Raw genomic sequence first — 26,352 nt, forward strand, 5'->3', positions numbered from 1 at the left:
GATTTAATATAAAGTGATATAAAGGAAAAAAATTGAGCCCCATAATAATAAAAAAACAATTTCTGTCTTATAATTTCAACAGGATGGAAAAAATAATAAAACAATGACAATTTTTTAATTATGCTGCCAGTAAAAATCATTTAAATTGTAGGTAGATAATGTGGTTTTATTTGCTTAAACCAATCTTGATTCTACAAAAAAAGATATGGAAATTTTGCAAAACTTTTGCTCCATTATTTTAAATAATAATAAAAGGCTTAGAAAAAAATTGCTATTAAAGCATTATAATTCAAGACGAAAAGGGAAAACAATTCACCAGAGGGTTCCGTGACCAACTACATGGTGCGAGTACAAGCCCCTTAAATAGAGAAGTCACGGCTGCAATAATAATGCTGCGAGTCGACTCTCGAGCGAGTCAAGAGCGCGTGAAAAGTGGCCGGAAATTTGAATTCTAGCTGGCGAAAGGGACCGGGGCAAGCACAAGGGCGCCTCTGGGCAAGGAAGAGTGGTGCACGCCCGCACGGCGCCGCAGACACCCTGACCGAGGGTGGAGCTGGTCACGTGGGGCGCCCACCCTGCGAAGCTCCTCCCGCCAGCCGACCGGGAGTTGCAGTCGCTCGGCAGCCGCAGTCGGAGGCCCCTCGCTCGGAGGCGGCCATGCTCAGCTCTCGCTCGCTGCTGCTGCTCCTTCTCCTCGCGGGTCCCTGGGGCCCCCGGGGGCCCGGGGCCCTCGCCCAACGCCGCGAGGGCGGCCTCCGCGTGGGCCAGTCAGACCGAAACACGACCCCGCGGCCGACGCCGCCTCCGCGGACGCCCCCGCCGCCGACGGTGGCCCCCACCAGGGAGCAACTGTACGTGGGGCTCCTGGTGCCCCACACAGCCTTCGGCCAGCGCGAGTACTCCAAGGCCATCAAGACGGCGATGACCGTGCTGCAGAGGTCGCGGGGGCCCAAATTCGAGTTCCTCAACAAGTACCAGTTCGGCTTCGACAACATCAAGCAGGACATGCTGGGAATGACGCCCAGTCCTACAGGTAGGCAGCGTGTTTTTAATGCCCTTTCCGTGTTGGTACCACGCGACGGGCGTCCTCTGCTTTTCCGCTCCACCGAGAGTGAGTGGCGTGTATTTTTCTCCGGGGCTGTCGAACCGAATGAATGTCGTGTTTTCGCGAGAACGACTTTAGCGACAGGCTTAAATGGGCTGTAGGAATTTAATGGAGGCAGTCGACTTTTGAATAGTACCACTTAAAGACTTAAAATTTACATTGTTTTTGTCCTTAAAGAAGCAATCACGAAAGATTCGGTTGCACATACACCTTTTAAAATTAATTTCAATACGAAAATAGTAATTTTTCTAAATAAATTTCTCGTGGATTCAGAAACTGAGCGAGAAAACCACTGCTCGGAAAATGTATGTATTAAAACGTCCAAATTTCAATTTTTAATTAATTTTTTTTCCAAAACAGATTATGACTTCTGTTTCCAAGAAAATTAAACTTCAAAATTAATTAATTAATCAAAAATTTCTTTAAGTATTTATGTCTTTTACGCACCCGAAAGTTTATCTGTTTGATGAATTATAGTAGAAAAATGAAAAAAATTAGAATATATACAATAAAGAGTTAAAATTTACGTTGCATCATAATTTTTTTTAACTTGAACAACTGATGCAAATTAAATCATGGATCTAACAATTAATAGTAAAATAAATGGAGCAACTTTTCCAAATATTATTATTTATTTTATTTCTTTGGGAACAATAATGTAATTTTAAATATGATTTAGGGATCTGAACCTGAAAAAATATTATCTTGGTACTGTAACACAAAATTTGGTTTAAGATGCTGCTAAAACTATTTTTTTACTGCAAGATGATTTTACAATAATATATAAGTAAAAATTCAATTCTAATTTGAAAGATTTAATATTTAATTATAAATTTTTATTTTCCTCTTATTTATTTATTGACAACATTGCAACTTCATGCAAACTTTTTTTAACGGTTTCATTAAAAAAAAATGAAGTGAAATGTTAATTAAAAAGTACCTCTCAACTTTTGTTGGGAATACCATGAGAAACTGTGTCTGCGTGCAGCTGAAATTGAAACTCCCGTATCTGCCTCATACCTCATTATTTACAATATCAATGTTTTTCTTTTGTGACACGCCATTAGCGCAACCATACTTTTTATGTAAATTTTGAAATGATGAAGCTGTCTGATGTTTTCGCTTTATCGTTGTTTTTTTTTCATTTTCATTAGAAATGCAATTTCTATTTCCGCTGTTTGCTAAAAAAATCTCTCGGCATTTCAATCAAAAAGTGAAGTACGCTTGCTACGAAAATATTACCCCCCCCCTCCCTCTCTCTTTCTCTGAAGATTAAATTCCACTTTGTACAAGCGTTGACAAAATGCTTGTTGGAAAACATGATTCCTGAAAGTGGCGTTCAAACATGAAGTGCTTTTAACGCCGCAAAGAATAAAACCATATTCACCGAATTTATGCACGCATAAACTTGTTTCAGTCATTTGACCTGCGCAAAATTTCGCTTCGCACAGCTTAATCCGCGAGGTGGGAAGGAAAAATTAAAACCATGAAAGCCTTGTTGAAGCCTTTATGTTGTCTGCGGTTTATTTTTATTACACCGGAGTCCCGCGACTGTAGAAAAAATCCCACCCTTACTTCATATCAGCGAGCGAGGCAATGAAACTGCGTCATAGAAAGCAAGTGGCCTTATGAGCCCTGACCACCTCCCAAAAATAGATACGGCTCTCCTCGCGGAAGAGCAGATTTTTTGTTCTCTCTGAGGACATGAAATTCCGGCACACCCAGTCTTCCTGTTTGTTATTTATTTTTCGCCGTATCTGCTTTCACGAGCAGCGAGCCAAAAAGAGTGCAGTCGGGCAAAATCGGTTTGTATTTATTTTATGGGATTCGGCGGTATCATCAAAGAGCGTGGGATGATTAGCCCGTTTGATTACGGGGAGAGCTAATTTGGCTATTGGTTATTATGCAGAGAGGCGGGTTTTGCTAATTGAGATATTTTCAACGGGAATATAAAAGCATACAGAGGTATTCATTTCAAAAAGTGTATCCGTTTTTTATGGAAAATTGGAAAATTCCATCCTCGTTTGGAACTCACAAAGGCCGACGATTTTTAGAAAATTATATATTCAAACCCATGTTTTTTAGTTTATTTCTTGATACAAAAAGTATGCAAGTCAGTTTAATTTCTTTTTATAATTTTCAGAAGATTATAAAAAAATATGATATATAAATTTGATTTAAAATTTACTTCTGGAAATATTTATTTGCAAATTCATTTTAGTAAAACTAAAATTTGATTAGCCTGAGTTTGAATAAGTTTTAGGTTGAAGTGGGTATACTAAACGCTTTTTTGATAGGAAAAAAGTTACTTTTTCTGTTTTTCTAATAAGTAAATTAGTAAATCTGTGCTTTTGACACCTGGAGGTTTGTAAAAGAAGTTGTAATTTTCAATGGATTTAAAGTTTTAAAGGTATTGAAAAACAATGGTAAAAAAATTTATAATTTCTTTCTTCATTTTATCATACTCTGCAAATAGCATAAATATAAAAACTTTTTGACGATTCCAGGAATCTTTACTCTGTTTATTGTGATTGCAAAAAAAAAATGCCGGGCATGTATTTTGATTCAAAAAAATTGTAGAGTGTGAATATCATGACCCTTTTTTGTTTATGAATTGTTGAGAGCGCAGTTTTCAAGAGGGTCGGCTCATAAATATTGATGCCCTATCAGCCTATATGTGCGAACTTTTGCCCTTTCCTTTTTTCCCGGAGCTCGTTTGCGAACAAGGAACAAGAAATTCCGCCTGAAAACACAATGTGTCGCCGAAATTGATGATCGCAAATTCCGCAAGGCTATCGGCTCGTTTTTTGCATGTTATCCTTTAGCCAGCATAAAACTTTTCCCCCGAGCTTTTATTTCGTAATTAATGAAAAGTAAGCAAAAAAAGGAGGAACACTCGAAAAGCCAGCTGCTGTCTCAACTTTTGAGAAATTAAGCCCTTCTTTCCTTTGGTGAAAAGTTTGAGAAAAAATTTGTCTTGAAGGCGGTGGTTGGGGAAAATGAGCGCGTGGTTAAATTTTTTACAGGCTTCCGAGATAAGTCACGGCGTGTATGAGGCTTTTAATTTATATTCATAGCAGTCGTTGCGTCGTGCAGAGGAAAAATAATTTTGTTCTGCGGTGAGCGTATATTATATGTGACGGTAATTCAAACGCAAAGGCTAAAAGCCAGGTCTCTGCTGCGTAATTGGGTTTCCTCCGCGAGCAGAATGAAATTAATGCAAATCTGCTGCTGGCTGCGACCGAGTTTGTTTTCTACCGACGATGGCAATCTGACGATGAATAATTTCAGAATAATCTCGACTGAGCTGCTCGCAAATCAAGACCCTGATTTCAATAGGCCTCTAGTTTATGATGCAAGAGGCGCGCAAATTCCGCTGGGAAATTAATCACCTCACTCATTTCCCTGCAAACTGGCATCGCATTGGTATTCAGTCGTGTCTCGATAAAACCTGGCTGTTCTTGAAGTGGGTGGATTTTCGCAGAAAGGATTTTGATATGGATCAGAGGTCTTTAGCCTTCTAAGAACTTGAAAAATTGTGAAGTAAAGCAGGGTTTCGAAAAACTGCTTTTCCATAAAACTTTTGATCCATCTGGTTTTTGCAATCTCTTTTTAAGAGTGATAAATGTGGAAAGTACTTTCAACGTTACTGAATAAAGATTGATGGTCAGAGCTGCAAATTTTGTGGCATCAACGATCGGATATTTTATCTCGATACTGTGTCATTCAGGCCTTATAAGAGTTATAAGGCTTAGTAAAATATGAACCATAAAAATTTTTAAATGATAAAATAAAATTCAAAATATATTTATTGAAGCGGCAAAAGTATGATAAGAGAATAAATTAATTTAAATTTAAATGCACCACAAATTAAAAAGCAGTGAAGAGATAAAACCTGCAAGTATGCAGTTCATCTATTAGAAAAAAGTTTTTGGCAATATATTTTACAATGTGAAGTTTCATTGAATACCTTTTACTGAATGTTTCATTTTCGTCAGAATTGAATCAGAGAAAAATAATAAATTGAATTCGACTGCTAAAAATAATTGAAAAAAATCTCTGAAGTAAGTTTTTTCATGCATATTAAATAAAGTCCCAATTTCAAAAGCAGCTTAGCCTTTCTGCTTGAACAGTTCACAAGAGCAACTTTTTTGAGAATTAATGAAAGATTTTCTTGGAAATTCGCAGCTGAATATCTGACAGTTGATGAATAGGAGATAAATAAATATGGAAATTCGACGAAATTTCATTTGGCATCCGAAGACATTGAAGTGAATTGGTGCTTTTGACATGACCCTCTTGAGTTTTCGATTAGTCAGTCGGCAAAAGAAAATTTTCCTATTCAGAAAGCTCACGCGTATCTGAAGAGTGAAAGATTTGCCAGCGAACGCCGCCGCAGTAAAAAAGTCGTGCGCGATAAATCGCGAAGGAGATAAACGCCAAAATAAAGAGAGGCGGCGGTTAGCCTCGGTATTATATGAGATAGCGCAAAGAAAGTCGGGGCGCTGGAGAAGCCAACAAAAAGAAAAAAAGTAAAAGAGCCAGAAGAGCAAGAGATTTATGGATTAACTGAAGAACGCGAAGGAAAGAAAAATAGTCCGAATTCCATTTTCCAGCATCTTTACGCCCTCCGGTTCACGTGCCAATCACTCTGAAGGACGGATGACCCCTTCTGGTGTGTGGAAAAAAGATACAAGTATGAAAAATATGCCGTCATTCGCACGGGTTACTTGGCTAAATTAGACGAGCGGAAAATCGCTCGATGCTTTTCGGGTGAAAAAAGAGAGAGGCTCTCTTGAATAAAAAGTGGTTTCATCAAAAAAGTACGCCAGTCTTTGAACTCACACGCTTTCAGCAAGACCAGAGAGTGATTAATTTTGATACGCGTTTTCTGTATGTGCACAGAGAAATTTTATTTTATGAGAAGCAAACTTTTTCCTGCATAAAAAGAGGAGGAAATTTATACGCACGGCCATCGAAGTTCTGCTCTTTTCATAACTCTCAAACCGTCGCATTTGTATTACTCATAAATTTGGTGCAATCGTCAGGATAAAAGTAGAGCAAGGCAATATGTCGCTCTTTTTTCTCCTTGAGAAGGAAAGTTGCAAAATAAGGCAATTTTTCTCACGTCCTGTGCTCATTAGTGGTACAAAATCCTTCAGCAGCGCCGTAATTGGCAAAAACTTAAAAAAGGCCAACGTCTGAATTTTTCCTTCGAGGCGCCTCACAGTTTTCTCGGGCGGCCGTTTATGAGTCGTTCCGGCTTTATGGAGCGCTCATCCTCCGAATTTTATGTGGTGTATGTTTATTTCATTGCGATTCTTCCCCTTTTTTCAGATAAAAAGAAGTGGCCCATTTTTAGCTCGCCGGTTGGGCACAGCGTGCGTTTAAATTGACTGGTCACACTGGTCACCGTCGTTTGCCCTAAATAAAAATGTTGTTAAACCCCTTAGTATAAAAGATATAAAAAATGTAAGTCTCACATTTTACCGCAAAATAGTTTTGTTTAAAAACTGTCAATGCATAAACATTTCTTTTGTAACTTTAAAATTGTTGTAACCGAAGGACCAATTTTTTTTCTAAAAGGCATCTTGTCTAACAATAAAAGTAAGGTTCAAAAGTTTGTGCAAGGTTGCAGACAGAGATTTAGTAAACCTGAGGGGAAATATAATTTTGGAAAAAACTATCAGCTAACAAAAATTGATACGATCTCAATATTTTAGTGATAAATAATTATGTTTAATGTCTGCTTTCAAAGCTTATGAAATCTATGTTTTTAAAAAACATGAAGACATAATTATTTTGCATAGTTAATTTTTAACTTACAACCGTATTTATTTAAATTTTTGCCAGTAGCTGTTCAGTACAGTATTTGAATTTCTGAAAGCTTTGAAACCTGGCTTATTTAAGAAATGAATAATTGGGTTCTCAGTTTATTTTCCCTATTGCCCTATCCCGGCAAGAATAAAAATGGGCCTCTTGGAGCGCAGCAAAGAGACTTCACTCAGTCTCCAATTCATCTCCTTGGGGGTCCAATGCAAATTCGCAGACAGGCAAATCGGTCTCTCTTTCAATTTATTCTGCGGGTCCGTTTTCCTTCTTTTCCCATGCATTTGTTTTTATTAAGCTGACGACATCACTGCTGCCTTCACGGCATGACGGTTATTACTGTTATTTCAGTCGGTAGCGAGACTGAACAGCGATTTAATTTCCTTTTGGCTGCCTCCGTATATAAAGATAAATGGCCACGTGAATGCGATCACGACGGTCTCTCGCCGGCGGGCCATAAAGTGATAACTGCAGCCGCTTTATTTACTTTGATCCAAGTGAAATTTCCCAAAGCAATTGTCGCAAAGTTGCGCCATGAAAATGTCATAAAGCGCGCTATGTCTCGGCTGGGAGCAAATCAAATGTATGTTAACTTCCACGCCGATTCCTGTTGCCATTATTTCGCCATTACTGATTTAAAGCGACGTTTATGAACTTATAAACATAACTTATCATTTTGACTGATTAAAAGTGCCGTAAAAGTAGCGGCGTTTTATATTATCCGTGTTATCTATGCATGACCGTTGCAGAAATAAAAATGAAAGCAATGATTTTATTTTTATATATAAAAAATAAAAAAATACAGTCAAATTTTTTCAAAAAAGCTTTGCGGTGAAATCAATTAAAGGAAAGATTTAAAATTTAATATACTCAGACACATTTTTTTTAAATTATTAAGAGTTATATGATGAATGAAAGAAAAGTTAAAAACATGGCTGATAATCGCACCATGGGGATTAAAAATAAAAAGCAATTTAAACTGCAATAAAAGTTTTTAGCTCTTTTGACGCTTTTCTCTTGCCACTGTTGGTTGTGTGCCTAAAAAACTTTCGGAACGCGAGTTTTAGCAGAAAAACTTTAAGCCACTTAGAACTAATTTACTTCTATTCTCTTTGTCTTGGGGCGTGCTTTTTGCTCTTCCAGCACGTATGCATGCTAACGGAATTGCTCGCAATCCGCTCCGTCTGCAAAAAAGACATTAGAGAACGTGCCGCTCGAACAAACCCCCCGAGGTCCATTCTAATAAGCATTCCCTTTGAGACCAAAGAAATTGAAAAATAAAGAAGCGACTCGCATCGACTCCGCCGGTCGATCCGCCGTATGATTTAACTCGGGGCTTCCTCACTTTGATATTAGTTGGCCACGTGCCATGCCTACGGCTGCATAACACACTTTTCTTCACTACCATGTAAGAATATTTTCTAATAATGCACCATTCCGGAAGAACGATTTTGTGCAGCGCTGCACCAAAAACTGCGGAGAATGCACGGACGTGACTTTTCTGTTAATTTTCTGGCTCGTGAAAAAAAAATTAATAGAGTGCTGGGAGTTTTGCGGTAGTGGGATGAGACCGTAATGAATTTAATGCCGAAAGTAAATTGGGCCTTGCCGCAGCGGCAGGTAAAGGGGATTAGATTAGGGCAAATTTAATTTGCACCGCGTCTTAACGCAAAGAGTTTACGAGTCTGGATAAAAGCCAAGGAAAATATTTTCCAGCCGGAATGGTTTTTGCTTTACATAAACATGGTGGTGCGGAAAAAACATACGGTTCAGAAGTTAATGCAAAAGGGGATTACGCCGATTAGTCGCGAGCAGATTATAAAAAAGTGTTCAAAGGTGGCAAATTCTCGCCGACGTTTTTCTTTCGGCGAAATCAAATTTAGCACGTGTCAAAAGTCTCAAGAGCCTTTATCGAATGTCACGTCTCGTTTCGTCGACGGGTGCGTTTTCGAATGCTTTTAGTTTTTGGCTTTGACGCCGCTGGAAACTTGATCCCTCACACGCCGCAATGCGAGATCCAATTTGCTGGAGCACTGAATAAATTGGATTTCAAAGTTACTCCTCTTCCCATTCCAGAGCGTTACGGTGCGGTATCTTTTAATTCTAGTCATCGAGTTGCAAAAGATGGGAGCAAACTGATCAGCCGCACTTTGCAAACTTCTTTTCAAACAAACTTGTCTTTTTCTGCAAAAAGGGCAGTTTAATCGCTTAGTGAAGCTATTAGTTTGAAAGTAATTATTAATCTTTTTTTTTCAAACCCTTTGTTATCATTTTTTTTTTAAAAATTATAATTAGATAAAAAGAGGATTTGTGGCAAACTTTAAAAGAAAAGAGGGGAGAAGGTTTTAATCCCTTTGAAATTTACAGTTTTAAATTCCAACAGTTGGAATAATGTTTAGGTATTTTCACTCCAAAAGTCGGTGCCAGCTGATTTTTTATTTTTATTTTTTATTTTTAGGTTAAACCAATTCTAAAGTCATTAATTATCGACGGAGATTTATCTCTTTGAGTTCTACCCGCTTATTAAAAAAATAGAAATTTTGAATTGCAGAAAATTTATTATCTTCAAAGGACCGTTAACTATTATTGAAGCTCATGAGCCAGAAAACCGGAAAAAATCCTAGAGATTTACATCGTGCTTGTTTTTGACATGATCAGATATTCAGATTGATAAAAATGATTTTAGTATTGCCAGTTGAGGCAAAATAAATAGCATCTATGCATAAAATAAATTTATGAATGATTATTTATGATCCTTTTGACAGATAATGATAACAGATTCCATGATTATTTCCAATAAAAAAATTGTCGCTTAGTAAAAAAATTGGTAATGAAATAAAAAAATCGTCATCTAAAAAAATTCTCTTATCTACACTTTCTATGCACTTTAATTATACTCTTGATTATTAAGCTATATAAATCATCTAAATTTTTTAGCCTATTTTATTATGATTTTGCAAAGAAATGAATCTCATTAGTAATATTAGTACCAAATTAATCACACAGAATTAAATTCACAATGTGATAAAATAAACGACAGAATCCGCTGCACCGTCTTGACCGTCTCTTCCTATTCTAACTAAAGCAAGACTTACTTAGCTAAATACCGATTAATTTACGCATCCGTGCATCGCTTCCTGTGCAGAAAGCCGCTTCGCCCCATCAAAGTTAATCTGCAAAGGAACTTGAGGCAGACAAAGTGAGTAGCGCCGGATTTTACGCGCCAATCGAGATAATGAGGCAAAATCTCATTCCAGACGCGCACGCTTTCCGACTCGCTGATTAAAGCACAAATTAAGTTTTATCTCTGGCCAATCCGTAATTAAAGCCGCCGCACCTCGATTGCTGTTTTTGTTGCGAGCGAAAAACAAGAGGCCGGCCGGAGATGATATCTTTTACGCTTGGTGCAAAACTAATCGCCTAATGGCAGGGACGCAGATGGGTCCTCCTCTTGCGAACGAATGTTGCAGCATCGCAAACAGATCCATCCCCAATGAAGCGCCCAAGGGGAAACCGGGGCTGCCTTTTAGGTCAAACGAACTATCGCCAATTTTTAGGCAATCTCGAGAGCAATTGGATTATCGTTTTTTCAACCGGGAGCCACTCACAAATGTTCCAGAAGATTTGATTTGTTGGTTTGTTCCAAGAGAACGTAATTGAATTTGTATCACTCGTCCGTTGGTCTAAATAAACATTGCTTGTCCGATCGAGATACAAAATCGAATATATAGGAAAAAATCTAGCCAAAAGAAATATTAGACAAAAGACTTTGCTGTTGACAGTTTGAAATTTTAATCTTTAAATTAGTTGTGCTATTTCATTGAAAATTCTCATCATTTTACTCTTTTAATTATTATGTGGAAAATAAAACATTATTAAATAATTTACTAACGTTTTATAAAGTCCACAATTAAGTTGCATCTCTGATCGATTGGCGACTGGTTGTAGTGCAAGACAAACTAGACAACGTGTGACGTTTGTTTGCTTGATAAGGGACAAAGTAAACTTCATTTTGACAGCCATATAAGTGAGACCCTGTCTATGGCATTATATTTATTGTACAGTTTTCCCAGCAATAGAGAGGGAAGTAAAAATAGAAAAATAATTTTCCTTTGATGACAGGGCTGTCATGAAAGCTTTATAGAGGAATGTTGTGCTAAAAATCAATTTGTACAAATGATGAATACAAAAAGCCTAAAATTGTAAACCCTTAATATAATTTCAGTGCAATTTTCACTGGACTGTGAAACTGTAATGAAAGTATAGATTTTTTCTCTACAGCTTTAGTTTCACGCCTACGCTTTAATTCCCAGCTCTTAAACCTGAGGTTTCCTAGTGACGAGCTGTGGGAAGTGGAAAATTGCACGCTGGAGATTTGCTAGATGCTGTCGGCGGCATTGAAAAAGGAAAAAGGATCAGTCCCTCCTAGCTCTCACACCAGCAGAGCGAATCGAGTAATGGCGGAGAAAATGGAGCAGGATGCCCAGGAAAATAAACCTCGTTTTCTTTTCCTCGTCATCGACGGCAATGCGTGGCAATCCTAAGAATTCTCGCGCCAGCGCGGTCTTTGGCGAAAGCGCAAACAAACAAGGCAATTTCCAAAGTCATCATAACTCCCTTCAAACATGAAAAAGTAGCAAATCTGATCAAAGCGGAGTGCTTTTCTGGTTCAGCGATAAAAAAATATAGTATAATAAGAACACGCCATAACTCCATTCAATAATAAATTCTACCAGCTTATCAGTTTTTGAATAAACAAGTTGGTACTTTTACCTTTAAAGTATAAATTTCTTAAACAAGAAGTCTCTGAAGTTTTATTGAAAACATCATTAAATTGTGATGCACAACATTAATTCTATTTCATCTACTAAAAGTTTAAATATTAATTAATTTTTAAGGCCTCCTTATTGACATAGTCAAATTATGCAAAAATTGGAGCCATTTCATCAATTATTGGAAAATAATGAAAATTTTTGCCTCCATTGTTGTAAAGATTTGATTTGCCTATGTCAATAAGGAGTCCTTTGAATTTTTCATGTGTAATTCTCATTAATTTTCATTGAACTCTGATATCAATTTTATATACATCGTTTATCATATCATATTATTTTTTCTTCAAATAAGATTAAACATTTGTTGATTTTTAATCTAAGACTTTTGCCAAACCAAAGCGTACAGTTTTGTTCGCGCAATAAAAATTTTAGAATCGTATATGTGCTCATTCCGACTATTTTTGTGTCCCAGTTGTGAGAAAACTTTTCCAGTTCAGCCAACAGAAAGCCCTAACGCAGAGCTGTTGAGGGCTTGCGAGAGAGTAAGTTGTTGTTCTCCGTGCCGGCTTCCCCGCTGAATTCCGAAGGGGCCGCAAAACATCATCATCCCTGCGTCGTGAGGGTGGAGGCAAAAAGCTTGGGTTGCGGCCAAGACACATAATTTTCCGACTGCACAAGCAGAAGATCCGCGAAAATGGGACGCCGCGTAACGACCGTTCTTTGTTTCCGGCAATTTAGGCATTCAGGTGAGACTGAAAAATGATCCTTCCTCTGCCGGGGATTAATTACAGATGTTTCTGCCCATAATTAATCACGCTCCACATTTCGCCGGAATAATTTCGTGTGGTAGTTGTTATCTGCGAGTGGCTTGACAACATGTTGAATTTATGAGTGCGACGTTTTGCTAACTAAGCCCTGCAATTGTTCACACCCACCACCAACGTCCAAATCCAAAACACACACAGCTTTTGGACAAATTATCATATAAAAATTGAAGACAACAGTAAATTTTGTTCATTTGCTTTTTTGAAAGAAAATAAAATTTGACAATTTTAATTAAAAACTTCACTTTAAATTTGTAAAATAATCGTTTATAATCCGATTTAATTATGATTATTGATCAACCGAAACTGACAAAGATTTCAATTAAAAAATGATTAAAATAAAATAAATAGTAAATAGTAAACCAATATAAATAGAACAAGGATGGACAAAATTGAATATTGAAAACAAATTCCTTAGACACAGATAATTATTTTCTAGTTTGTTGAATAATAAAAATTACAGGGATTTCTTAAGGCCCTCTCGCAGTTCAACTTAAGTTTTTAATCATGCTTGTGTTTGACGAGCTTTTATTGTAGCAAGGAAAGGCTTTGGAACTGACACAATTTCCTTCTCTTAGCGGTGAAAATATAGTTGAGAAATAATTACATTCTCCTCCATTCTCTTAAAACACTTCTGGCACTAAATTGCTCCTTTCGTTTACATTAGATGCATCAAAAGCTGTTAGCACGTGCAGCATTAATGAAATTTTCAATTAGCCGCCTGGATATGCGAAGGGCGTGAATGCAGCAGCACACTTTGTATACTCCTTTGAAGCTTTATTGTCCGCGTGGCGCTAAATTACACACAGCGCAGAGGCGTTCAGATTTGTAGTCGGATGGAAAAAATATAACGCTGACAAGGATGGAATAAGCAAATGGAAACTAACGCCTTGTTATTACAGTGCTGGAGAGGAAACTGCACAATGCTCTTTTTTACTGGTTGTATAGTGACATCCATGAACTTTCATGGTTGAATGAACATTTTTAAAGCAAAATGCAAAGCTCATAGTAGAACTATATTAAAAATAGTTCCTTTTCTTTAACTTTAAATAAAGAATTCTATATAGGTTGTTCCAAAGTAAAAATTTGAACAAATATTCAATCAATAATCTGAAATAATTCGCTTTAAAATCGGTTCAAAAATCAATAATTATACATAATTTTTTTAATTAATGATTTAATATAGAGAAATCACAGGATTCTAAATTAAATTAAAATGAAAAAAAAATTTACCATAATATCATGAACAGGCTTCACATGAAACCTTGAACATTTATGTATATTTGCAAATTTATATTTCTAAGTATGAATGCTTCTTTCAAAGATTTGCAAAATTAAACTCGAGGTTGGGAGTTTTGGAGGTGCAGGTGAAAAGATTGGTTGGTTTGGAACGGGAAAAACTCGCGAGCGGCAGTCTGCATTATTTAAACAGGAAAAGTGCCTGTCTGGTGCTCACGAAATGTTGGGGCTTTAAAAGGAAGCATTAAGAAGGAAAATGGAGTGGAACGAGTAGCATTGTTGAAAGGACACACAAGACGAGGGTGGAAAGTGCTCGCAAATTAAACACGCTGAGCTGGGCGCAGACCCTCGTCGCCGTTGCCGCCGAGTGGCGATATTTTTGCTCTTGGCAGACATTTCGCGGCACTTAATTTTTATAATGCCTCTTGCTTTGCCTTTTTCCTTTTAAAGTCTCAATTTCAAGCATCGTCTAAAGTGCAATTTACACACCCGTGCTCCTCATCTCTGATTTTTTGGTAAACGTTGAACAATTTTTTATTTAATTTATCCATTGCTAAAATATTTTATTAGAGTCATTAAAATTCAGTTAAATCCAATAAACAAAACACAAAACAATGTACAAAATAAATATATATTTATGTAAAAAGCACATTTTTTTATATTTATACCACCAGGTAAAAAACAATTCCACAATTTATCAAAAAGTTTGAATATATTTTATATTTTCATATAACCTAATAATTATCTTACATTATGTAACTCACCAGTTCTTTTCTGCCTGATTAATTAGCTATGGAATAATATCCAAAATTTCATCTTTCCTAATCCTGAAAGTTCAAAAGAGCAGCGAAATTTTTGCTGCGAAAATTATTTGAAAGAAATGATGTGAAATGCGTTATGCTTAATTAAGAAAAAGAGAACTTCAGTTTAGACCCTCCATGTACCCAAAGAAAAGTTGACTTCGTCTTGCGTTCGCAAGTATTAATTTTCAGTGGCCCCAAAACTAATCAGCATTATGGAACGACGATAAACTTTAGAGGAAGTGGCGCTCTCTTCAAATGAACTTTCAAGGCTGAATTTCCCTCAGCAAAAATTACTCTCCGTTTTTCTTGGTAAGACTTAAGTGGCGAGAGTTAATTTCCTTAAGTGGTCAGTACCAATGTGGACGCAGCAAACTTGATTTAAATTTTATTCTGTCCACACCTATATTTACGCAGGCAAATTGCAAAAGTTTCTTCGACAAGAGTTTTGCTTGTTTTTTTGTTTTCCACCCCTATGTATTTATAGTCTGTTGCATTCATCGCGAAGCGTGCGAGCCTCGCTGTCTCTCTTTTTGTTGATTCGCACTGAGTTTGCATAGCAAATTATCATTCTGTTTACTCGCGTTTCGCCAGCCTGTGTTTCTCTTTGTGAGCAACTATAGCGTGCGTGTGACGCGATGCGCATGCTAAAAATAAAAGAAACGACCCGCTCGTCTGTTTTCCTCCTCAAATTTGCTTTGTTTCTTCTGAATGCATTAGGCAAATTTCGTTTGCCCTCCTATAACTTCTATGCGCTGGAGCCGAATAATTAATGCTTGAGCTGACGAGTTTTTATCAAGATAGCTTGCAATTAGCATAATTATTCAACTTGTGGCTAACTTTAAGAAGAGATAGAGACGGAAGGAATAACTAATTGGAATTTGAAGATAATAATAACAATAATGTTGCAAATATACATATTTGCCTTTTGTCTCCATTTAATTGTTTATAATTATTCAGTAAATTTTGCAGAAGCATGGAAAATTGTATCAAGAAAATGTGAAAACTTAGGCCTTTTCAGAATCAATTTTATATCAAAGCAAAATAATAATTTTCTATGGATTATAAATTATAACACCGCTCTGCCACTAGAGAGACTCCGTAGTGAAATATTTTATATTTGCCTAGCGATTTTTCAACACAAAAAACGGAATGCAGATATTAGCAAATTCAATTGCTGTCTAATAAATAATTCTGCTGTTATAAACCTCGTCTTTTATATTCCTTTGCTAAAATATGTTGACTTGTTAATTTCATGTAGATGTGTATTTTAAATTCAACTGAATGGGGAACAAAGAAATTTTTGGTTAAAAAATAATTTACTATATGAGCTCATGAATTGGAGTCGAGTGAGAAGGAAAAGCTCGCATAAATTCAGAAAATAGATACAACTCTTGTGCAATCTACTACATTTAATGGTAAACAAATATAAAAATGTGCGTTTTTTACTTATACTGCTGTTATTAAACATGAAGCAGAAACTAGGTCAGCGTAGTCAAAGGCAAAGGATTTTTATAAAATTCTATTTGCATTCATTTCAGCGGATATATGCTGTATGTTAAAAAAATCAACACGGATTAAGTGACTTTAAGAGGAAAGTATATAAAATTAAGCGGTACGATGAAAAACGCAACGTAATATGAGATTACGTGGAAAAACTTTGGAGCATTCACGGTTAGATTTTTTACTTCAGATAATAGCAAGCACCGTGCCACACATATAAAAATTTCCTCTTCTGAATAAATGCGAGGGTGCGTGCAGTCGTTGCACAACTGCAAAAATCCTCTAGGCAACAGCACTCGGTGAGTTCTAGCGTATATGGCACATTTTAAATGAAGGGTATTAGGCGTGGCTGAGTCTTGAGGCAAAACCTATTTCTCGTGGTAAAACATTTTCCTCTTTTCTTTTGCTTGATTTCAGATGAAAATCTCGATTTTTTTTAACGGCGTCCGCAGCGACCGCGGCGTCCTTGGCGTCATCGGCAATTATTCATGACGTTGTACACATTTTTGTTTAATAAAAACAATACTATAGTCCTTTCTCACCCCCTTTTTTACTTTTAAATTGTTCACTTGGCAAGATGAAATTTGCACTCTAGTTTAACATAATTAGTTTCACGTTCTCGCGGGGGTTGAGGAAAATACCACCTGAGAATATCTTATTCAGAAAATGTGCTCGCGTTTTATATGTATTCACATTGCGCGTTTCCACAACGCCGTGGGCTGCACGCGTGCATTGTTTTTGTTTTTCTTTCACGCGCCTGTTGCTTGCTCATTTTTAATTGAAATCGTTAGTCTCACCTTGGCCTCAGCGCGCACAGCAGCAAATTTTCTGTGTGCTTTCAAATGTAATTATTAATTATTATTCGCGCCACGTTGGAACAAGTTCTCCGTTCCGCTGCGGCGTATTTTTGAACTCTTTGATCTCGGTGCAGAGCTGACCGCTGTAATTAGTTTCTGTCTTTTGCTCTACCCACGCTCAGCTAATTTGAATAATCTCTGTTTGTGTAACGCCGTTTTAGACGTAACAAACCAATTATTCTTGATTAAAGTAGTATGTAGGGTTAAGCGTGACAACGCTGTTGTACGAGCACAAAGGTTTTAATCAAAAATAATTTCAAGAGAAGAATTTAAAAGGTATCAAAGTTTAAAACAAAAATTCATCGCCAGAATTATAATTTTTTTTATAAATATTTCACATTTATTATCAAAATTAATCAATGAAAAGGTTTAATTTAAAACTTACAATTTAATTTTAAATTTACCTTCTTGCACAAAATGATACAAAATACACCTGTTATTTGAGCTTACGATAGTTTATTATTTGTATTAATCGTATTAATACATTGATATAAAATTAGTAATTAGTTTACTCTCTCCGTAAGAATTAATTTTAATTTAAAGAACTCAAATAAATGAGCATAATCTGTAAAAAGCTTAAAATTCGGCGCAAAAATGTTGAAAGCAAGTCTCGTTACCTCCTAGCGATCCATTCGCTCCTGATATTAGGAGGAGTAAAACAAGCTACAATGTTGTTTTCTTGCTTTTTCTTGCTTGGCCGGCCTGCCTGCCTGCACGCTGACTCGCCTACTCTGCTGCTCACATTATATGTTGTTTATTCATTTAAATTATTGCGTATAAAAATCTGATTTTTTTTTGTTTAAAAAAATCTTGTGTATGTGTACAATGTTTTTAAACTCTCTTTATGATTGCCTTGCCTCTATGTGATAGATCAATAAACATTTATTTGCAATTCAAAATCTCAAAGCATATTATAGATCGATATGGAAGCAACTATTGCTTTTCATAAAATCAATTAAATATGAAACGCTTGAAATGTGTGAGGTTTAACGTATTTAAATTTTAATCTTTTATTGTAGGCATGAAAAGTTTACACAAGGAAGATCCTTTGAAGGCTTTTCACACAATGCTTAAAATTTAGCTCTTGCTAATCCTCATTCTTTGATCTGGGGCCACTGCATTCTTAAAGACAAGAAAACTCCGTTTTCTATAGAAATTTTGTGTTACCACACTTCAAAAGTGGAGCCGCTTTATTCCACTATCCCTGCGCTTATAGCAATTTTCAACCTTAATCTCTTGACGCCGTGCGCCTAATGAGTCGAAAGTGAGGCGATAGTGTCACGCCGGCGCCTCTTTCAAATTTTCGGCGGTCCGAACAATCGCGCTGATTAACCTCGGCAGGTTTCGCAGCGCAAAAAAGCGGATCGTGGCAGAGTCCTATGCCAGTATTTTCCGTGAAAGCGCGTCCGTCCGTGTGACCTAGTCTGAGAAATGCAACCCGTTGCTGGCCGGGGGAGGCGCCGAGCACAAGAAGTGCTGCATAAATTGAGGCTGAAAGCATCTGGGTGGCGATTTCCGAGTGAAAAATTGAAGCCGTCAGCAAGCGCTACTTTTTCAGCTCTCCACCGACTTTCTCATGAATACTGATGAAGCGCGATTGTGACGAAGGTGATGCCCCCAGACGGCGAGACGCACCTTCGACTCAACCTGTCTGGATGCGAGACCACTACATACATGAGGAGAACGAAACGAAAAAATTCATTCTTTATTTATTTGCATTTCCAAAGAAAGACATTTTTTGAAAATTTATTCATGAATATTATTTTGAAACTTTTGAAAACATTTTAGTAAGAAGAGAGATATTTTTTTGCAAGTGATTTAAATATAATTAAATTAAAAGTTTATGTAAATAAGAATTTTTTTATATTTCCTAGAAATAAAATCATTGAAAGTATGATTAAATAAAATTTATTTCAGATGAGCAGCAATTTTAGCGAAAAGGATATTTTTAGTGTAAATACTTGGACCCATGTTGGTATAGGCAAAGTGGCAAAGCACCACATGAAACGAAACCGCATCACACTCTGATCGATTCTGACACGACAGATTAATTCTGGAGGGTTGGAAATCAGATCATGGAGGAGGCAGGGCTAGCGATTGAGACTGGACCGCAAATGAGGCAGCACGACCCGCTCGGCAATTATCCGCAATTGGCGCGGCGCGTGAGTACATTCGGGTGTGCGGTTACGGGTCAAAGTTCGGCAGTTTCGCCCTGTAGAAAAGTCGCACGTGCGTCGAGAGGAAAAGAAGCAGTCGAGTTAGAGGACGCTTCGTTGATCTGACCAGCAGAATATATACCCCTCTCGAACCCACGGGATGATGCTGCTGGTAGCACGCGGAAAGTTGATCCTCTGCTTTTCCATTTCTATTTGTTGTGATGGCCCCTCTCAAGAAAGGCAGAGGGAAAAAATAAGATCGAAAGGCTGTGTGGTTGCGCACACACTAGACTGATCCAAACTTACAGTTGAAAATTGGGGAATATTGACATGCTATGGTATTTTCTCGGGTTCACTTTACATTTTTAATACCCTGCCTGCATTATTTCAAAAAAATAAACATTGAAATAAATTCTACAAAAAATATATATATTTTTTTATAAAAGAGCGGTAGAATTTTTTTTTATAAATTGATGTTTTATTTTATTTAGATAATGACGCTAATTTTTAGTTTGGGTTTATTTGTTTTAATTTTCCCTTCAAAAAATAATATTACACAAAAACAAAACAAGAATTATATTTTACTGAAAACACCAGACTTTATATGTTCTAACTAATTAATTTACGATCCAAAATTCAGCACCACTTTTGCGACCAACCTTATTTGTAAACTATTTGGCAGGGTCGCGTTGCCAAAATAGAAATTCCCAGGGCAAACACCGGCATTCGATTCGAGAGGCTAAATCGGATCTTATGTAATATGGGCAGCGTGTTTGATCTCATGCCGATCCGGTTGCATATACCTTGGCAATCTGTCGCAACGCCATCCGTGGAATTTTCACCTCGCTGCATATCCGTCGTGTATCTATCGATCCGCCACTTGAGAGGATATTTCGAATCGGGCACAGAGAGAGCGCATTGTAAGCAGACGCCGGAAGAGCCGCTCCATTAAAAGCACACACTTAATGGAAAACGCCTCTCGCCGAGTGCTTTTCTATTCGGTTATATTTATTTTCTGCGGCCATTGTGCTCCGGAGCAATTCAAATGAACACACTGCACTCCCCCTGGCAATCGAATTATAGTTCGCCATACTCTCCAGTCTCATTATTTGCCCAGCAATTAAAAAGCTTCTGCGCGCGTTGTTCTCTATTAATCCGACTTTCGCGTGCTAATTAGATTATGGCTCCCAGGTCTCTGGCGAACGTACTGTGTAATCGTCACTGACACAACCTTGTCAGAGAGAGAGAAGGAAGGAGCAAAATATGATTTTACACGTGGGGATATGGAGGATTAATTAATTAGCCATTTACCTTGCGTCAAGTAGACCGCGCAAATTGGATTAGGAAAAGGCTAATTTCTACCGACAGGGCTCGATATGGCAATGCTTGCTCATAAAATTATTAAGTCTTTAGTTAAATTAAAAATATACGTAAAAAATTATATAAAATTATTATTTATGATTATTTAATCAATTATGAAAAATTAAAACTACAATCTAAATTAAATTTTTTGTCACTTTTAACTTTTTTTAATAGAATGTAAAATGTGCTTTAATTGAGTTGTGAATTATATTTAATCATGGTATCTCAAAGGTGTTGTCTATAAAAACTGTTTTTAGTCATTTGAAAATAATTTAGGAAGCTCGAAAATAATTAAAAATATGCGGAATCATCTGGTATTCTGGTATTTTTAAACTTCACTGAATAAAACACGTATAAGATGTAAATCTATGAACTACATCGAAGAACTATCGGTCTGACGTGAATGTTAAATCAGTCAAATCTCTCTCTCTGTGCTGCAACAAAGGAATCACTTTGCGCATCCCTGCAATCGTTTTGCATAATTCATTTGACGCAGTCGATTCGCTCCCCCACACGCTCAAAATATATCATTCGGAAATGCTGGCACAGTCGTAAAACTTGCCTGTAAACAAAGTTACTTTTTCATCAGTTTAAATCTGGCGATGCGCTGATTAAAAATCTTGTCTTGGAACACCTTTTTAATTATTAACACCTGCTCGTTCTGTACCCTTCGCCGGCCTTTCGTATTGATTTTCCTGTTCAACAGGTTATCTCAAATCTGCTCTCTCATAACAACAGACCGAAACACACGAGAGAGCAATTTGGGGATGATCAAAAAGCACCACCAAAGTGGCATTATCAAAAACATGCTTTGTATTTCATAATCAAAACAGCTTTAATGAGCTGACAATGAGTGGCAGAAATAATAAATTATTCATATTCATAATGACTTCAAAGTTTTAGGCCATTTATGAATTATAAAATTTTCATTATTTCCATTATTTAAACCTCAAACATATATAACTTTAAAAAAAGTTTAATCCAAAAAGCAGGAAAAAGTGTACTATGAAGCCAAATTAAGAAGATTTTTATCGATTACTATTTACTACCACACCATGCATTCAAAAGCTATTCAACTGTAAAAATCAGCAAAGTAGTTTTGAAGTAAATCTAAATTATATTTCTAAAACATCTTGTCAGGATGGTTAATTTGATTGTACACTTTTTAAAGAAATGGAAGCTAGAAATGTTAATTTTTTTTTTAATCTCAATGTTTTTGTAATTATATTACAACAAGTTAACATACATAATGGAATTCTTACGCCACATCATAGTTTGGAATTTTAAGAAGTTTTTCTTTACAGATGGAGAACGATCGCATTATACATAAAATATTCTTTTTCCCTCTGCACGCTAACGGAAAAAGTTCTTTTTGTTGAGCAAAAGGAGGAATAGTTCGCAAGATATAGATTTCCCGCACAAATCTTGGCATAGACAGATGAAACGAAGAGGAAAGAAGTTTTAAGAAGTCTGTCTTTGAAAAAAAGATTAATATAACAAATTCTCAGTGCGAGCTGGTTAGTTGAGGAAGTGAGCGTCTGCCGAGGAATTCATTGCTTTGCTTAGAAAGGAGGGATCGTTGTCGGCAGCGGCCTGCTTTCATTCTTTATGAAAAATAACTCCAGGTTCAAAGACAAAGAAAGGCATTCGGGGCAAAAGATTTTGCGCCGGTTCGAGCATCCTCCAGCGGCGGCTGGGAAAAGCGTTGTTTGCGCCGCTCGGGAGAGATGCCGCAGTGCTGGCTGCCTGCCTGGCCTGATTAGGGCGGGTGCGCTACTGCTGGGGGCCGCGACCGCCCCTGATATCGCACCTCGCCTGCAGCGCGTCGCTTGCATAATCGCCGAGTTGTCTTTTGTTTCGCATGCTAATGGCCAATTATGCAAGTGGGCTGATGCAGGTGTCGTTTTCATGCCGCGAGTAACTCACCCGGAACTGGGACAAACCGATCAGGCTAATTCGCACTTTAATAATAATATTGATTTTGTTTGTAAATTGCAATTTCAATGGTTGATTTGTAAATCAGCAGCAGACATTCTGAAAAAATTTTGCTCATTTTGAAATTTTAATTTATTTTAAAATAAATAGTTTTTTTTTACTTTATAAATTTAAAAAATTCCTTGACACAAAATAATTTTTCTTTAGATGTGCACCGTATTTAGTTTATTTACGCCTATGAAGCAAAAATACATTTTTCATTTTTATTCCTTCATATAAGGCCTCATTCTAATAACAATAAGCTAGCCGTAAGTCATTTAACCTGTAGCCAAAGACAATATAATAAAATTTTCAGTCTTCCATCGCCAAAAAATATCTCTAAAATGTCTTTAAACAATTGCCATGGCGCCTCTTTAAAGCTTTGGTTACGAACGAAAATAATAAAAAACTATTAATGTGAATTATTTTCAGTATATCACTACTTAACTTGAATTAAATCGGGTAATTAACTGTTTGACAAAGAGGAATAAATTTGATAAATGTGCCTGGAATCTTTTAAATTATAACATAAATATTAATGTGCATTGACAAGACTAAAGTATATTTTTGCTTTTAATAAATTATGCTTAAGGAAACAAAAGTTTGTCTGTCCTGAGAGTTTAGAAAACACTCCGTGTATTAATTTTACTTGGGAAAGTAAACATAATCTCAAAGTTTGAGAGTGCATTTTAATAATGCTGCGATTTTATACCCACAAAAGCCATCAACAATATCAAAATTGGCAATGAAGACGCCAACTAAAAGCGAAAAAGAAGACAGCTCCCATTATGAAGTTAGACTTTCTATGATGAAGAGGAAGAGCTTCTTATGGTTAGCTTTGGCACGGAGCGCGCAAAGTTTGCCAAGTGAAATCTGGAGAGAAATTGGCCAGATCGCAGGCATCTCTCCCTCGTTTAAGGCGCGATCTTGCCAAAATTTCGTGCATGGAAAACACAAGATTTGCATATTTGCGCGGGTGGAAGTGGCGAAGGTGCACGTTTTGTTTGCCAGCAGGAAAAAGCGACAGGCGTCGCAGATCGTCATTAGGAGTCGCGAAAACAAGAAAATGTGTCTCGTCGCAGCAGACGGGCGGGCGAGAGTGCACAATAGCGTGCGAGACTTTTTTTATTTTGCTCGGAAAAGGCAGACGAACTCTGTGTGTGTCTCTTAACGCTGCTTTCCACTTCCAAGTTCACTCCTTTTTTTGGCACTCAGCACCAGCATGTTTCCTCTTTTGTGCGCAAAAACATAGCCAGCAGCCTATTTGCTTTTATGCTTATTTATAGAGCGCAGGACGGAACTGTTAAGTTTGAACACGTGGCTGGAAAAATTGGCTAAATCGAGCTCATAACAAAAGATAACATTTTTACTATAAAAAACGTCTGCAAATAACATAAAAATTATAGAGCTTACATTTTTCAAACTATTTATAGAAAATTATTTGGCAAGTTTTTCGGTCAGATGTTTTTTTTATGCTCACAAAACGTTGTTTTTGCAAATTAGATTTAATTGGCTAGCATAATAAGTAAAAAAATCAGCATTAGAGCAGCATCTGCGACACAAACTAAATTTTTTTTCCATTTTGATAGTTTTGCTCTATGAGTACCCAAAACTATAAGTCAGAGGTTAACGATCACAAATTCGGCTATTAATTTGGCACGCTTGAGCAGTCTAACGAAGTGAACCGTGTGCTCGCAAACCATTACGACCGATTGAGCTCAAACAAATAATTAACGAGGTCGATAATGGACGCAGATGTGAGAGGAGTGTTTGTTCGGAAATAACCGGACTGCCGAGTGCGATCTAAAAATGGCGTGTAATGAATTAAATATTCAATTACTTTGAAATTGCACGCACAAAGGGGAATCCAAAATAGCAATTCGTTTTGTGTGTTTCAGGTAAATTTGGTTGAAATAAAAAAATTAGCTTCTATTATACAAAGATTTAAATTCAGTTCATTGCAATAAGCATTATAATTAATTATTGATTTTATAAATAGCATCCTTTTATTTATAATTGATTTCAAATAACGTCTTCCAAGCTTATATGAGGCTATAGTTTACATAAAGAAAAATAAATTGAACTGACTAATTAAGTGAAAATTACTTGTCAAAAATTTAAACGTTTTCAGTTGACCATCCCAAAAATTCCAAACCACACTTAAATGACTTGTAAATATCTGGATGATGTATCTCGTTATAGGCAGAGAATGCCTTGTGGTACACCAATAAACCTAATTTGCAACTCAACTTACAAGTTCTAATTGACTAATAACCTTCGCGAGCAAGTGACTGAATTGAAACGGAATGAGAGGATCATTTCCGCATATTTGCCTCACTTGCCGAATGCGTCACAGCATCTCAAAGGATGCTTGCGCTATTCGGTTCACCTGACGGGGGCAATCGTGCGAGTCTGTTCTGACGCGATTGCAGCTGAAGGAAGATATATCAAGTTAGAGCAAGCAGCAGGTACAAAGGGTTTTGACAAGCCCTCTTTGTCTACACCCGCGTCTGCAGCCAATCGATAAATAGATAGACCAGCCTAGGAGACCGTTTGAGCGAACTTTGAACTTTGTCAACGCGCCCGACACGGAGCGAGAAAGAGACAAAAAGCCGAGCCTCGATTCCATTCAATTGGTGGCCGCCCTAATTGACTCTTGATGAATTGCCAGCATTACATCGCACGCTCGCTGTTCATTTATAACACGCGCCACTGAATCGACCAGGCATGGTCCTGGCTTAATCGGAAATAATATTTTTTTTCTCTCTTTTCAACGATTTGCGTGCTTGGGTGGTCACGGTAGAATGGGAATATTCGGAATATTTAACCAAATGCGTGATGATGGCTTTCAAGGAAATCAAAGGTATAAAATGTTTTAAAGAGTAGTTTCACAATGAAAATTCAATTCACCGGGAAAAAATAATTCAATTTATTTATTTATTTATCAAGAAGGCTGGTTTTAATTTATATTATTTCTGGATCTAAACATAGGCTTTTTGGTTTTCAGGTTATTTCAAGCCTACAAAATTTGTTGCGCAACAATTATTTTAACTCGCATCAATTATTAATTACCGCATACAAATATTTTTTGCCTTTGGGTCGATCTAAAGCTGATGAAAATATCACAGTTTTTAATTGGTATAGCATAAGGGATGCGAATTTATAATTCCTATTACTTTATAACAATGGGAAATTCCGGAAATATTAGTTATTTATCTGCATTGACTGCATTCAAGATTATATTAAACGTCAGATTTTCGAGAAATAATGGTTTGCCGTCAACAAGATGATTGTTTGACGCAGTTGGTAAAAAAAGAGAGAAATATGAGTAGAGCGGATTTTCATTCAACGTCCCTCATCACAAATCATCCATCTAGGTCAGGCTGGTGTCCAGAATTGTGAGAGATGGATCCGCAATAATTCCGCATCAAGAGAAAAAAAAATCATCATCTTGATGTGCATTATGCACACAACACAAAAAAAGAGACGTGTGCTCGTGTGATAATTAAAAAAAAAAACGAGAGCCAGCGGAATCAATATCTGCCCCATAAATCAAGATGGTATTTCGTCGCCCCGAGAGGGAGTGCGGAAAAGAGAGAGAAAGCAGAGCTCCTCACGGTGCGCGCATGGAAAATTGATGCCCGAGATTCATATTAATGAGTGCTGAGAACCATTTATCATCCGGCGACGGGATCGCTTTTGCCAGTCAGGCAGGAAACCCTGTTCCCTTTTATTCTGTCGACGACGTAACTTTGTTTTGCTCATCAGCGCCGAGTTTTGCCACATTTATACACTAGATATATTGTTTCATAAATAGCGGCGTACGCACCCTCCTCGCAAACAAATTCGTTTTCCGTTCTGCTCCTCAACTGTTGCTGCCAACAACAATGGAAAATTTAATATGCTTGGCAGCCGTATTATTACGTTTCAC

At 37.0% G+C, this 26,352-nt stretch overlaps 1 protein-coding gene across 1 annotated transcript in view; it reads left to right on the forward strand.

Annotated features, from left to right (window-relative positions):
• The first annotated feature begins 620 nt into the window (after nucleotides 1–620).
• LOC132197763 (glutamate receptor ionotropic, NMDA 2B) overlaps nucleotides 621–26,352 on the forward strand; it is a 67,543-nt gene continuing 41,811 nt past the window's right edge. The window contains exon 1 of the mRNA XM_059621290.1: nucleotides 621–1,033. Coding sequence (XP_059477273.1) covers nucleotides 658–1,033 — 376 coding nt within the window. The 5' untranslated portion in view covers nucleotides 621–657. The remainder of the gene's footprint in view (nucleotides 1,034–26,352) is intronic.

This window comes from Neocloeon triangulifer, unplaced genomic scaffold, assembly GCF_031216515.1.
Source record: "Neocloeon triangulifer isolate White Clay Creek 2 clone unplaced genomic scaffold, ASM3121651v1 ptg000012l, whole genome shotgun sequence".
NCBI lineage: Eukaryota > Metazoa > Arthropoda > Insecta > Ephemeroptera > Baetidae > Neocloeon > Neocloeon triangulifer.